This window comes from Pelodiscus sinensis, chromosome 14 (assembly GCF_052426305.1).
Source record: "Pelodiscus sinensis isolate ZL-2025 chromosome 14, ASM5242630v1, whole genome shotgun sequence".
Classification (NCBI taxonomy): Eukaryota; Metazoa; Chordata; order Testudines; family Trionychidae; genus Pelodiscus; species Pelodiscus sinensis.
The window spans coordinates 8,760,511-8,775,979 of NC_143065.1; the positions used below are offsets into that span (position 1 = coordinate 8,760,511).

Sequence of the window (15,469 nt, forward strand, 5' to 3'; positions counted from 1 at the left end):
AAAGCCAACCCCAGTGGGACTTGGGAAGAGAGGTGTAAATGAACCCAGCCAAACCAAGCTGGGGTGGCAAACATCTCACGCTGACAGCAGAACGAGGCCCTGATTTCTGCACAGAAGCCCCACGAGCAGTAGCTTCAGCTTGCTTTCGGTTTCCTCTTAACGCTTTAGGACCAAAGCAAATAACCAGAAGCCCCATTTCTGCTTGCATCTGGGACGATCACGTTAGCTCGCTGCTGTGCTTAGTGCTGGACGCGGAGAACACCGCGCTGGGGTGGAGCATGTTCCTCCAGCCAAAGGGTTACGCAGCTGATCTGGCTTTCATCAGGGCTGCTGTGAAGGAAACTGAAACCAACCTTTGTGTTTGCTGCAATCCAATTGGAAGTTTCACTGTCATCATCACACTTCTTAATCCACTTCTTTAACCACTGTTCAGGAAAGGAAAACAGACTCCTCAGACGTCATGCAGCTTTGAATCTCACTAACACAGACGTTCCATTATGCTCACGCTTCACATGAAAGGTGCCCCAAATTAACCCATTGCCAAACAGAGTGGAGTGAGCTTTAAACTTGCAGCAGAAAATCTGCTACTTACTACAAACCTCTCTAGTCCGGCACCCTGGGGACTTGACCAGTGCCGAACCAGAGAATTTGCTGGATCGCTGGAGGTTAATATTGTCTGGCACAGTTTCTCAAACTGTGCTCTGCAGAGCCCCGGGGCTCCGCGAGGCTGACTAACTGGAAACATCGATAGGTACAACACATACAATCAGTGGACCGCTGGGGCTCCGCATAAATGTACACGCATGTAAAGGGCTCCGGAGCCCAAAAAGTTTGAGAACCGCTCGTCTAGCAGTACCCCCAACACTTCCACTGCTTCCTGGGCTTTTAGAAGACATTTGGGATAAATTAGAGCTAAACAACACTGAGAGCCAGGACTGGTGGCAGTAAAACTGTATGGGACTGCAGGAACCTTGGCCACACTCATAAGGGGACATCCAGCTAACTAAAATCATGCCAGTGCCAGGATACTGCCGGACCAGCGAGGTTCAACCTGTTGATAAACCCTGAAACACAGTATTACAGGACCCCAGGCATGCCAGAATGCCATCTGCTCAGGACTGTCCTACTAGTGAGTCCAGAAGAGCGGTAAGTTTTGGAAAGTAAGAGGCGGCGGCAGCCACCATAAGAGGAACCTTTGTGTCCTCCCCCTCGGGGGGAGGCTGTGGTGTTGGTAACACCCTTGAAGGCGAGGGAGGGGACTTGTCTGAGGACCAGGTGTAAGCTGTGCAGGTTGCACCTGATGGTTTCGCTCTTCCATCTCCACGGCCATGGTGGGAGTGGGGACCACAGTGGCTGAGGGAGAATTCTGACACTGATACCATCAAAGCAGGCTTAGGCACAAGGTCCTGGGCATGGCGGTAGGCCCGTGGGGTCCCCAAATGACCAGCTCATTGCTCTTTGCCACTGAAGAAGAGGAGAACATCTCCAGACTCCAAGAGGTGCCAACCCTGACAGTACCGGGGAATGGTAATGGGGGGAGACCAAGTTCCACAGGAGCATGGTCAGTTTGCCAGCTGCTGTCTAGGCAGCGCCGCAGCAATTGGTGCTTGTCACTTCCCTGACATGAGGAGGAAGAACCCTACGCCCCCCTGAATACAAGCACAGCAGCAGCATCGGTCAGGCCAATAGGGCAAATCCTGCGCATGCCCAAGGCTTGCTGTTTGGGGGAAATAACCCCTCGCACTTCCGAAATGAAGCCCAGGGATGTGAGCAAGGCAGCTGAAGGCTCACACCTAGACTGTCAATACCCACAGGACCATACTGCTTTGCCAGAGAGCCCCGCAGTTCTGCAAAGCCATGGGTTCAGCGAGGGTGCCCACGCTCACCTTGCACTTAACAGGATCATGCCAATTCTCACCGCAGTTAAAGCTGTAGGTGGAAAGGAGAACAGATTTACACAAGTTGCGCTATCACGCTGTGCTTGGGAGTCTATCAGTGCCACTACAATTCCTTCTACAGTGCTTATGTCTTTTGGTTACTCCATCGGATGGGCCTGGCACCAGACCTTGCTCAAGGCAATATACTGTGAGTGTGTTTCAGTTTCCCTGTAGTCCCATGCCCCCTGCTGGGTGCATGACACTTGAGATTGTTCCGGGAGGGGCCTAGCTCTCGCAGGGGACCTGAAACGGATTAGTTTTCCATGGGGAAGTAAAAGGCTGCCTTGTGAAACAAGCACCTGGGCTCTTAATAAAAAGCCTAACGTTAAACAAAATGTCACCTACGCATCGTGCTTGAAAATGGCTCGAGAGGTATAAACATGGATCCCTTACTTTATAGGGAGTTGCCACGTTTAACCATTTTCAGACTCCCTACCTCTCCCAAAGTGTTTCTGCTACTGAACATCTGTTTGAAGGAGATTAACTGCCCTAACAGTTTGCAGACTTCCATACAATTCTTGTTGCAAAGCTCCTTCCCAATACATCTCAAGAGCATTTTAAAACTTACGCTCCTTACCTTTCAGTGAAAATCAACTGTAGTTAGGGTGAAAGCCCTTCAAAAGTACTTTATGCACGATGTAAATAGCCACCCTTTGCTACAGCGCCTCCTGTAGAAGGCGCTCTCCCACGTGGCAACCTGATTAATTCTGCTGTAACCCTCGGCCTGTGAACACGAATACCCTCCCCCTTACATGGGATCTTGAGGTCGCATGAGGGTGACTGGTTTTTCAAAGGCCATTGAGTGACTATGGGACTGACTGATTCCCAGTCCTCGGTTCTACCCCTAAAATGACCATACATTAACATATTAATCCTGCCATTTCTCAAATGAAATTCCAGGCATTTATCAATGCATTTCCCAGGGTTAGTTTTTAATTTCATACACGTCCACCACCAAACGCTCTCAGAACGATTCAGATAATGAGGAAACTGACTTGAGCAGCTCCAGTTTGCTGAACATGACTCCTGTTTCTTCATTAAATGAATCAATTGAGGGAGAGGATCCAAGGTATTTGGAATTGCTCCAGAAGTTTCTCTGAAAGTTTTCACCCTGTCAGCTGTTAGACATTTTCACTTGGAAGACATTTTCATTTTCCAATTAGGAAGATGGGCAAGAACATTTTCAACTGAAGCAAAAGAAAGATGAACCACAAAACTAATACTCACTTTTAAAAGCTCTCCCCCCCCCCCCCCCCCCCAACCGCACTCCTCAACACAGCCATTTACACAGTACATAGCTTTTAGCTTCTGAATGGCCCTGGAAGATCTCAAATCACAAGAGTGTTTTTACCAAAACTGACGTCCACATTTGCAGCGAACAGGTTTAGCATCAGGATATTGAACTTTAACAACATGGTGGCAGTCTGGGGCAGGACACCATTTTAACAGTCGATTACACTACAAAATAAAATGAGACAACATGACACACAGAACTACCAGGAAAAGAGACTCTCCCCAACAACCTCGTCAGTTTCTTTTCAGCCCTTCCCCGCAGCCCCACATTGTCCCTGCGTCCTTTAAGCTTAAGTGTCTCCAGGTATGTCCACACTGCAAATAAAACCTGCAGCTGGCCCAAACCAGGTAACTTAGGCTCAAACCTCCCCTTGAAAAGACACACATGTTCTCAATCCCTGTAGTAATATACCTCACTGCTCGGTCTGCATTTGTACTGTAGCCACCTATGGACTTCTACGTATTACAAAGCACTGGAGATTGTAACAGGACATGCCCAATGTTACATTAGTGCAATGTCAAAAAGGCCGATTTAAACAAGTGTCAAGACGCGAAAGTTTGTTTGACTGCATCCTTAATTTTCCCAAGCTATTTCTGATTAACAGAACAGGCTGTTTACAGTGTATCTGAAAATACACAACACAGGTGCAGTGAGGTAGTTAATGAACTGAAAACTTCTCAACTTGTGTCTTTAAATCTTAGTTTCTAAAAGTTGGTTTATTCACCCCTACTTAGAACACATGAATATTTTATTCAAAGCTGTTATACAGCTTCATGTCTTAGACTGTCACCTGGGGTCTCTCTACACTTTAATGGGTGGTATATCCTGGTTCTGAGGCTGTAAAACATTTACCCAAATACAGTGACTACCACCTTGGAAAACAAGGGGCAATTAAATCCTTTTCAGGATGAATATAACACCTACTGCATTTTCCTCATCTACTGTGGCAGTACATTTCTAAATTCTAGGTACTATTCCATGGTACCCCTCCTCCCCCACACAGCACATGCCTTTCTGGGTCATGTATCTTTCTATAACTCTGGGTTTAATATTTTCCCCATAATTGTACATAAGCTAAATGGTCTATAAACACTTGCTGCCAGAGTCCTGTCTTGTTACAACGGATTAGATCATCTCTTGACCAGAAAACTATAGCCACTGATCTTGGGCAACTTGGAACATAATGGCCATAACAGAGTCAATGACAAATGCCTGCCAATTTCAAAAAAGCAGAACCATAAGAATAGGAAAAATTCTGACCCGCAAGTTCTCATATGCATATCTCCTGTCACAATTTAAAAATCTACACTGCCCCCCAGCACCTGGTCTGATTGAAATCAAGTGTTAACAAGGGGGCCCCCCCATGTAACAGCAACTACTGAACCATATAATTCAATCAAAAACTTGTCCAATACACCACTACACATGGAAATAATCAAAGATAGTTAAAAAGTCTTCCTGTGTCTGTGCAGAAGAATAAAAACATTAGAATAATCATTTATTTCATTAAAAAATGCAATTAAACTTACCTCTACAAAACTATTAGTTATTAAATGCTGGTACTTTAATTTAACCTTTGAATCTGTGATCAGACGCCTATGGAAAGGAGAGAAATGCAAAAACATTAAATGTAGAAGAAAACACATTTCTTTGCACACAGTCAACTAAAGAAAGAGTGTGTGTATTAACACTGGTTGCTTTCCCAGATAATACTTTCAGTTACATGGTAGGGATGTAAAAGTTTTGCTAGTTAACTGATAGGTGATGCTTATCAGTTCTGGTTAAACAGTTAAACTCCTGTGGGCTGCCAGCAACCTGTGGGGCCAGAGGCTGGTGCAACCGGCAGTCCACAAAGCTGGCAGCCCACAGGGGCTGGAACTGGCATGAACTGGAGACTGGAGGCAAGTGGGGCTGGGAGCCAGAGATTTGTGCGGCCAGGAGCTAGCAAAGCTGGAAGCCCATGGGGGCTGGAGGCTGGCAGGGCCAGCAGCCCTCGGCACTCGTTCAACAGTGTAAAAGATTTACATTTCAGTTACACAGTTAGTATTTTTAGAAGTTTTTTACATCCCTATTACACATACCCATGTATCAGGATCCACAAATTAGGAACACTTACCTGTTTCCTATTTGTGCAACATTAGAATACCACAATAGCAACAATGTCACTCTTACAGCTTTCCTTTCTGAGCCATAATGCAGAAGCACAAATGACAGTTGTACAGTTCAAGTTAAGTCTGGTTTGAGACGTGCACTTGTATTTTTCTAAGGCTTTCCTGAAGACTCCAGGAAGTACAATAAGCAATTTTGCTAATTGTAGTCATGACAGATTTGTATGTTTCCTGTAAAACTGCTTTCAAAACCAGAACACACTGGCTGCACTGCTGACCCACAGCAGGTATGTCCAAATGTTATGTGGATTTCAATGGAATGTTAATGATCATCAATTTAAACCTTAATGGGATATGGCTGATATAGTCATATACAGAAAAGCAACAAATTAAAGCTGCAAGATCACCACAATACATAGTCTTCCGGACAATGGCAAAAGCAAACAACATCTCATTAAATCAATCATTTCAATTGTTCAAAGGTTTTAAGGGAGTACAGGAGCACTCAATTATGTTTATTAATCTAACTTTGGGTTGTATAATTGTTGTGGATATACTGAGTTTAGGATTGATGCACTGTAAATAAGTACATTAAATTATGTATTACTGAAAACACATGCACAGGACTTCTAGGGCTGTCAATGGCAGTTAACGCACGCAATTAATGCAAACAAATTAACTAGTGCAAATATTAGTAATCCAAAATATAAAGTGAGCACTTTAACCTTTGTTTCCTGTGTTGTAACAAATAAATTTACAAATATAGAAAAGCATCCAAAATATTTATAACACATTTAAATTGGCATGTATTATTAAAACTGCAATTACTTACAGCAGTTAAATCTAACAATTAATTGACTTTTAAAAATTGTTTGACAGCCCTAATGCCTTCAGGTGTACAAGGCAGCACAGCTGAGACTTGCTGGAGACTATGACAATATCCTTATGAGTATTTAAAATCTCAGCCTATGAAACGGGAATAATTTAAGCTTTGCACAATTTATGGTTAAACACAATCACTTACTGGAGCTCCAGAAATCCCAGGCACACCTGCACCCTGAACATTCTGTGCAGGAGTTGAAAAAGGTTCATAAAAGGGCAACAAAAATGATTAAGGGGATGGAACAGCTGCCATACAAGCAGAGATTAATAAGACTGGGACTTTACAGCTTGGAAAAGAGACAACTAAGGGGAGAGATGATAGAGGTCTACAAAATCATGACTGCTGTGAAGAAAGTGAAGGAAGAATTATTTGTTCCTTCCCATAACACAAGAACTAGGAGTCAGCAAATGAAATTAATAGGTAGCAGGTTTAAAAATAAACAAAAGGAAGTATTTCTTCACACAATGCACAGTCAATCTGTGGAACTCCTTGCTAGAGGATGTTGCAAAGGCCAAGATTATAACAGAATTCAAAAAAGAGCTAGATATTAATGGAGGATAAGTCCATCAGTGGCTATTAGCCAGGATGGACAAGGATGGTGTCCAACTGGGAAGGGGTGACAAGGGAGGGATCACTTGAGGATTACCTGTTCTATTCGCTCCTTGTGGGGCACATGTGGCAGTTCTTGTAAACACTAAGAAACTTTACATGACTTTTCTGCATACATACACACACACTAGCCTGTTTATAACCAAAGGGCCACTTCGAAGTAAATACTGAAATTAATGCACAATATTTATAAACACACAATAAACATTGTAATAGCGAGCTTTTCTATGGGACCTGTCATCCATAGAGGTGTGTTTGCTTCACGTAAGCAGAGCTTTCACAAGCTCATATTGTAATAGATTGAAATGAATATGCAACGAATTGTACAGCGTGCCAAACAAACTCGAGCACTTTCAATACTTGTAAGTGCTAGACCTAATGAAAAGTATAAGAATTGTGCATACACTGCATGGGATTTTCAATTTATAATGTCTTCAAGTATGTCAAAAACTTCTATGATCATTCAGGACCAAGTCCATAGCTAGTTTACCAGTTTTTAAAATGAAGCTATTGGTTACCTGAGAAAACAGTGAATTTTAATTTGACTCGTGATATATGTGTATGGAAATTTACTAATAAGTTCACCTTTGGGAAGAGAATAGAAATGATAAATTTCAGCTCCAAATTTCCCAAATGCTGTAAATAACAAAAGACAAAACCCTCAAATGTAACTAGAATACAGCTAATATGGCACTAGAATTTATATTTATCAAACTAAGCAAATAAACCACTTTCACAATTGCACTGTGCTTCTGTCTGATGGGTTTGAAAGGGTCACTTTTAAGTGACAACTGCATTTCTATGCCATTCATCTGAGGATCACAAATTCCTTAAGTGGTTGGGAGTTAATGCTGTTTTAGACACATGGAAACTGAGGCAGCCAATTCCCAGCTCCCATGCTCTAGGCAAGCTTCCTTCCTTAAATTAAGTTAACTTGCAGACTGATCTCCCTGAAGAAACTGAGCAGAAGCAGCACCTGCTTGACAATTTGTTACCCACTGACCTCTACCAACAACAGGAAATAAAGCTTATATTCTGGGGCAATGCTTTTACCACAGCTCCATTAAACTTCACCCCAGCACAGATAGTAGTCACAGATCGCAGAGAGGTAGCCAGTAAAACAAAAGCAGTCATGTAGCACTTGAAGACTAACAAAATAGTTTTAGGCTAGTTTTAGGCGATGAGCTTTTGGGGGCAGACCATTCACTTTCAGAATATGATCTGAGGAAGTGGGTCTGCCCCATAAAAGCTCATCACCTAATAAACTATCTTCTTAGTCTTTAAAGTGCCACATGACTGTTTGTGTTTTACCAAGCACAGTAGTGATCATTTAACTGTGTGGCAGTTGTCTTGACCAAGTGATAAGGTTTAAAACATTACTGCACTACCAAATATCTTGCTGTCCATGGAACTTAAGACCTAGAGCAGTGGAAGTACAGCAGGATGATGTGCTATGGAAAGAGGTAGCTAGTTTGGATCAGAGCACCCAACACTGAAAACTCAGCCAGTTCTGCCTGCTCAGGCGTAGCAGGACAACCACTAGTATGGTTGGTGATAAAAACAAGACACTAATATTGGAGAGTAAGCACTTGTGACTTGCTGCATCCTCCCCTCTCTCACACAGAGTTCCTCAACACTGTCCTTTCAATTTTGTCAGAATCTTCTTAGCACTAGGCCAAATGGGAAGATTTGCAGATACTAAACTGTTCAAGATAGTTAAGACCAGAGCAGACTGTGAAGAATGACTGGGCAACAAAATGGAAAAAATAATCCCAACTATACATACAATATGATGGGGACTAATTTGTCTACTAGTACTCAAGAGAGATCTTGGGAGTCACTGGGGATAGTTCTCCAAAAAGATCCACTCAGTGTGCAGCGGCAGTGAAAAAAGCAAATAGAATGCTAGGAATCGTTAAAAAAAGGACAGAGAATATCTTATTGCCTCTATATAAAGTCATGGTTCGCCCACATCTGGAATACTGCATACAGACGTGGTCGACTCATCTCAAAAAAGATATATTGGCATTGGAACTAGGGGGTCACCAAATGAAATGAATAGGCAGCAGGGTTAAAACCAAGAAAAGGAAGTTTCTTTTTATAATGGAGATTGCCTATCTCCTAGAACTGGAAGGGACCTTGAAAGGTCCCCTGCCTTCACAGCAGGACCAAATACCATCCCTGATGAATTTTTGCCCCAAATCCCTAAATGGCCTCCGCAAGGATTGAACTCACAACGCTGGGTTTAGCAGGCCAATGCTCAAACCACTGAGCTATCCCTCCCCCCTTCTTCACTCAGCGCACAGTCAACCTGTGGAACCACTTGGCAGAGGAGGTTGTGAAGACCAGAACTTTATCAGGGTTCAAGAAAGAACTAGACACATTCATGGAGGATAGGTCCATCAATGGCTATGAGCCAGGATGGGTAGGAACGGTGTCCCTAGCTTCTGTCAGGGGCTGGGAATGGATGACAGGAAGGGTGATGATTACCTGTTGTGATCCCTCCCTCTGGGGCATCTAGAATTGGCCACTGTCACAAGACAGGATACTGGGCTGGATGGACCTCTGATCTGATCTAGTCTGGCTGTTCTTATAGGAACAGGACATGTTATACCCTAGAACTTCACGATAAGTTGTAGAGAAGCTGAGTAGGCAGACTTTTGCTGGTTGCTACTGGATGGCAGAGGCTACATGACAGCAGCAGTCATTTAGCACCAGTAATAAGGAAAGCAACAGCAGTACATGTATGTGAAAGCAATACCAGCAGCATTAGACAGGGTGGGGGGCACAGAAGAGCCTCCAGCTCTGGAAAGCTTCGAGACGACAACTTTCTTCCTCCTCCCACACAAGATCAATGACTATAAGGGCCATAGGAAGCATCCCTGGCAAACCCGCAGCTACACTGGTGGATCTGGAAAGTCTCTCCTCACTGCAGAAACTGGCCTGCTCACCTGCAGCACAGCTTAGAGACCTTCTGCCTCAGACAGGGCAAGGTGGAGCTGAGTCTGTGCTTCCTCTGCATGCCTGGGGTAAAGAAGCCCTGAAAAGTGTGTTCTTGTCATGAAAGCTTTTCCCTTTAGCAGGAGAAATTCAGCCCTTTGTAGTCGGGGAGGCCAGGGTTGGAGAGCTAGAGAAATGGTGACCTCACAGGAGCGCAGAATGGAAGTGGAACAACTGGCAGAGCAGGGCTTTTGAGTCAGACGAGGGAAAACTACTTTGGCTCGCAGCTGTTTCATTCCAATTAATAGCCTGAAGCATGTGAAAGGGTGAGCCGCCTCGAAGCTTCAGGGAGAGCAGGGTGGGGACCCTACAGCCCACAGCTTGCCTTTCTTCAGCCCACAAGGCTCAGGGTTCCTGTCCCCTGCATGGGGCCTGAGCAACACAAGTGGTGGGTCAGCCCATGGGCTCAGCCTGGCAGGGGGAAGGGCAGCAGCTCTGTGCGCTGCAGGCAATTACTCCCTGAGACCCTGCAGTGTGTAGGCCCCAAACCCCTGCTCCCTCCCATCCAGACCCCACTCTGCTCCTGCACCCTCAAGCCTACTCCAACACTCCCCTCGCCTTCCAGATCCTGTCTCCCCACCCACTCCTGTCCAGACCTCCCACCCAGCCCCCACCTGCTCCTTGGCAGCACCTTCCCACACCCTGAATCCCTCGGATGCCCAGAAGAGGTCATTCGTCCCTGGGGTAAGCCGAGCCTCAGCGCCACCCCACCCCCCACCACGGGACTGGAGCTTGAACACAGCGTCTTTCCTGTTTCTCAGTGGGGGGCAACAATGGGGGAGGGGAGTGTTCCTCCTCATTTGGAGGTCAGGTCAGTGAGGGTTGGTTGTGGGGTTTTTTGGGCGGGGGGATGAGATTCTCACGTGTGTGTGTGGCTCATGACTGATATTTCTGTGCATCAGTGGCATCCATCCCAAAACATTTCCCCCAACCCCGAGTTAATGTGTTAAGGCTCATTCACCTCTTGTAGAAGAGCCTCTGGGAGGTCGCAGATTAGGGAAGAATGGAAACAGGAAGGTAAAAGACAAGTGCTTGCCCAGAGAAGAGTAATTATTCACCCATGGAATTATATGAACATAGCTCCACTGCTGTAAATCTGGACCCCAGTGTAGAAGATCCCTACAAATAAAGTCTATTTAAAAGGTGGCATCTAAAATACCATGCAGTTGTCACTGCACAACAACGTGACTCCCTCCACCAAACACACACGGTCTTCCCCCGTCATGTCTGGTTATGAAGATATTCAAGATCAGCTTTCCACTTACAGTCAACCTGGCTCCCCTTTCTGACTGACTCAGTGATGCCTCCATGTACAGTGACACTGCGATTCACTCTCTTGGAACAAAGCGATGTGAAACAGCCAATGAACATCAATGAACAAGTCTGGCTCCAGAGAGGAGGAACAGCAGGTTGACAATGAGCACGCTTCAGTGCAGACGCTAATCAGCCATGAAGAGGCAGACTGGATGTAAGTGAGGATTAGGATTGTGAAAGGTCGACCTGTTCTATCTGTTCAATAATAAAGGGCTCACTTCCCATTAAAAACAAGAAAAAGAACCCATAGAACTCATCTCTGCATAAGGCGGCAGTCACTTACCAGAGCTGGCCATTTTCTGAGCAATGCCACTTATGACCCTGGCTACCATAAAAGGGTAATTGAATCTCATGATGGAGGGTGGAATTCATGCAATTCCCTATGCTGAGGTGAGAAACGCATCTCCCCCAACAGCCCCCGTGGGTTAGGCAACACTACACAGGTGACCAAGGCATTACAAGAGTGCTCTTGTGAAGCTTCCGGTATTTTTTGCTGCTTGATGGCCTGCTGCAGAAAATGCTATATTCCTAATCAGATGGGCGGACACCAATGACTGTAAGGCAGTTAGCTGGGGTTTTGGTGGCAGTCTGCCAGGGCATTTATTCTACTTGGATGTTTAATAAGTGTAGCAGGGATTCTCCCCTTTAGCAGAGCTGAAAATGGGCACACCAATGCCAACACAGCAGTTTCTTGAACTTTAATCTAGTTACACGGTAAGCCATGAAAGGAGCTTTGATTGAGCCATTCTACACACACAACACTTACGGGAGGGCAAAATGGAAAAACATTAACAGAGGAAGAGTAACATGATGCCACCCTTCAACTGTGGTACTTACATAACTGTATTGTCGTCAACTAAGATATCACAGCCATGAGCAGGGCATGAAATAGTCTGAAAAAGGAATAAACGGGTCAAGTAAGGTCTTGGAATATTTTTGTGCCCCTCATGAAGAACCCCAAAGGATTTTATTGCAACTAGCCATAGCTGCTCAGCAAAAATCAGAATTCCAGATTCGTTGGCCAGATCCACCTCTAAGCAGCATGACTGTGTCCAACCTGGGCTACTGTACTTACAGTGTATGCAGTTCAGACCCACATGCACTCTGTAGATAAAGACATTAACCTCTAAGACTTTTTATTCTTTTTTGTTCAAAAAGACTCCTGCCTCCATCCATCCTTCCCTCTTCCCAACACAAGATCAGCACAAGTCACACATACAATAGTTACCTGTCCCATGCCTTCCTCCATTATTTTGGTAGTTAAATATTCGCTCCAGCACTGCATACAGAACTTATGTCCACACTCTAGGCCAGTGAAGTACTGCAACAACAAAGAGACGTGACACGGTGTACATTCTGTCCTTCCAGGAGCTGTGCCATTCTGCTTATTTCATCTCTTACTTGCAGTGCAGCATCTGACTGTTCTAACAACCCCACCTTGCTACTTTGCATTGCTGTCAATGCCACGCTGTTACACCAACTTGCAACACGCACTCAAGGTAGCTGCAGCCTGCATCCTATCAGCAGCAGGAAAGATGCAGATGGAGGATTCGTCCCTCCCTTCTCAACTACTTCTAAGTCATCACTCACTGCACGTTACGTCTGTACTTGGAGCTGAGTGGGCATGGGAGGGTGAACCCCAGCTTTAGTAGACATTCCTGCTAACTCTCATTGATCTGGTATGCTAAAAGGAGCAGGGTAGCCATGGTAGCGAAAGTAGCACCGCAGGTTACCCCCATCCAGCATAAACCTGTCCAGACCCCAGGGGCATTGAGGCAGCTAGACCATACCACTGACACCCAGGCTTCCCCAGTGCCCATGTGGTCACAGCTACAATATTACTTGTGCACCTGGTGAGAGACTTTCTTCCTACCTTTTATTTTTTGAGTGCAAACCACTAACAAATGCTGCATCATGGAACAGTGCTCAAGTTTGAATACCACCTCTGTGTTTCCTTCACTCCTCTTCACTTGGAGATCACATTCAGTCCTTCTGCTCCAGAGTGATTACCAACCACACCTGCCCAAGGCACGTACCCAGGCACAGACACGCAGCAAGGGATAAAGAGGGACTCAACTGTGTTATGGGGCTAATGGTGAGTATCAGGCTTTTACATAGGTAGAGCGCAACATGAACTGATGTAGAAAGCATCTCTCAATATATCAATTAGTGTAGCCTTCCTTGGAATGCAGATGTTCATCTGATCAGAAGGGCAAGAACCTAGTTGGCAGAAATAAATTACCAACAGATTTGATACAAATGTTTAGCTCTAACCAAAGTGTGCCAAGACACCATTTGGGACTCATGTGATTATGTGAGGGAGTAGGGGGAAAAAAAACAAGAGCAATAAGTCTGACTGCTAAAGTAGAATGACTCTGAATACATGGGATTCAGACAAAAGTCTCAAGTTGTGGTGGGAGAGGTCCAGGTTGGATATTAGGAAAAACTATTTCACTAGGAGGGTAGTGAAGCACTGGAATGGGTTACCTAGGGAAGTAGTGGAGTCTCCATCCCTAGAGGTGTTTAAGTCTCGGCTTGACAAAGCCCTGGCCGGGTTGATTTAGTTGGGATTGGTCCTGCCTAGAGCAGGGGGCTGGACTGGATGACCTCCTGAGGTCTCTTCCAGCTCTATGGTTCTATGATTCTCCCTCGCTGCTCCTGTGCAAGTTCTAATTTGGTACGATTTCAGGACTGAACCCTCACTTCATTTTCTACACGTGAAGTGTCACACACTTGTGAAAGGCACCACATTTCTTTCAGAAAGATGTACTGTTGTGAACATCGCTCAAGATTACACGCCTTACATTTCCGTGGGCATCTGACACTGGGGCATAAGGAATTTACACTTCCTTCCCTGGCATGACCACCCAACTCAGGTGCCGCTCTGGAGGCACTCACACTCTTCAAGGCCCTGCTATGAAGGTCCTTTGGCCTCCACTAGAGCTACCTAAATAAGCAATTCAGCTCCATGCTGCCTTCCCCTCTACTAACCTTGACCAGCTCTAGAGCAGGCCCAGGGAACTCTGTCTTTCAGTGGCAGTTTCCTGTGGGAGAAGCTCTCCATCTTGATCACCAGGCAGTTACCAACGAGGCAGGCAGCTAGACAGCCATAATCTCCACTCTGGAGAAAAACTGGCTCTGTTTTCAGTTAATTTGTGCACCCCGATGACGATGACATCTGAGGAGCTGCCAACATCCCTGTGCCTGACCTTGAGATGGAGCTTCAGGAGAATGGCAAGGAATGTATTTTGTTGCAGGCTGAGGAATCTCTGGCAACCCTGGGTGGAACTATGCGAGGCTCAGATCGAGAGCGTACTGATCTACCACAGGTCTATGGTAACCATGGCACAGAAGGCTCATCTGCATGGGATGGGAGTTTGCAGCCTAGAGATCTCATTACCAAGGGTATCCTCTAAAGGCTTGTCTACACTGACAAGTCACTGCACCAAAGCTTCCTCGCTCAGGAGTGAAAAATCACCCACCTGAATACAGCAAGTTTCAGCCCAGTAACTTGCCCCTGTAGATAGGCTCCCAGCACTGGTAGCTAAGTGCCATGTGGAGGTGGTTTTCCTACAGTGCTGGAGCCACGACCACAGGGTCATGCTACAGCACTGTTGCCAAAGGACATATCAGCCCAGGAAGAGAGAAGAGCGCAAGGTGTATCCTTGGTGCAACGTTCATTTTGATGGCTTCCCGCAAGCCAGAGACCCGGTAGCTCCTACTTCCTTGTCAGTCTCTGCCTCCTCCCAAGCAGTACACAACACCTACTTCTCTAGCTAGCCACTCCTCACCGAGAAGTTCCTCCACATCTGCCTGAGGCTGACTGGCAAGAAAGGAGGAACCCATAAAGGCCCCCCCACACACCCCTGGCAATTGAGACAGCTGAAGAACATTCTGTTCCAAAAATGGCACCTCAAGAGCAGACATTACCTTTCCATATTGATAAGACTAATGCCTTCACTTGGGGGGCGGGGGCAGGATCAGTGTCATCTTCCTGCTTTTTGCATAGTATCTGTAAACACTCCAGTATTGGTATTTTACTACTGCTTGATATCTGCATCTGCGCTTTTGTAAACAGTAACTGAGCACAGAGTCAGGACTCTGCTGAGCCAAGACTGATGTTTACCAGAACAGATCCATTTAAAACATTTTCCTACAGTAAACAGCTCCGCCAAAGTGACAGATCCCAGAAAGGCATCCGTACAGCTACAGAACAAGTGCACAGCATGGATGGGCTGCAGAACAAGCTTCCCAGAAACACTGCCCTCTTAATGCTCCCATCGAACCTGACCTGAAGAGACAGCGTTCTGTCTACTGGGCCTTT

General features: G+C 45.5%; 1 protein-coding gene across 2 annotated transcripts in view; it reads right to left on the bottom strand.

Moving 5' to 3' along the window:
• The window catches only part of ARIH1 (ariadne RBR E3 ubiquitin protein ligase 1), a 97,607-nt gene that overhangs the window by 17,821 nt on the left and 64,317 nt on the right, over nt 1–15,469 (bottom strand). For both annotated transcript variants that reach the window (XM_075897555.2, XM_089781924.1), the window contains exons 4-9: nt 12,374–12,466; nt 11,983–12,038; nt 4,761–4,827; nt 3,289–3,395; nt 1,887–1,929; nt 354–425 (exon numbers count right to left, since the gene is read on the bottom strand). In XM_075897555.2, coding sequence (XP_075753670.1) covers nt 354–425; nt 1,887–1,929; nt 3,289–3,395; nt 4,761–4,827; nt 11,983–12,038; nt 12,374–12,466 — 438 coding nt within the window. The remainder of the gene's footprint in view (nt 1–353; nt 426–1,886; nt 1,930–3,288; nt 3,396–4,760; nt 4,828–11,982; nt 12,039–12,373; nt 12,467–15,469) is intronic.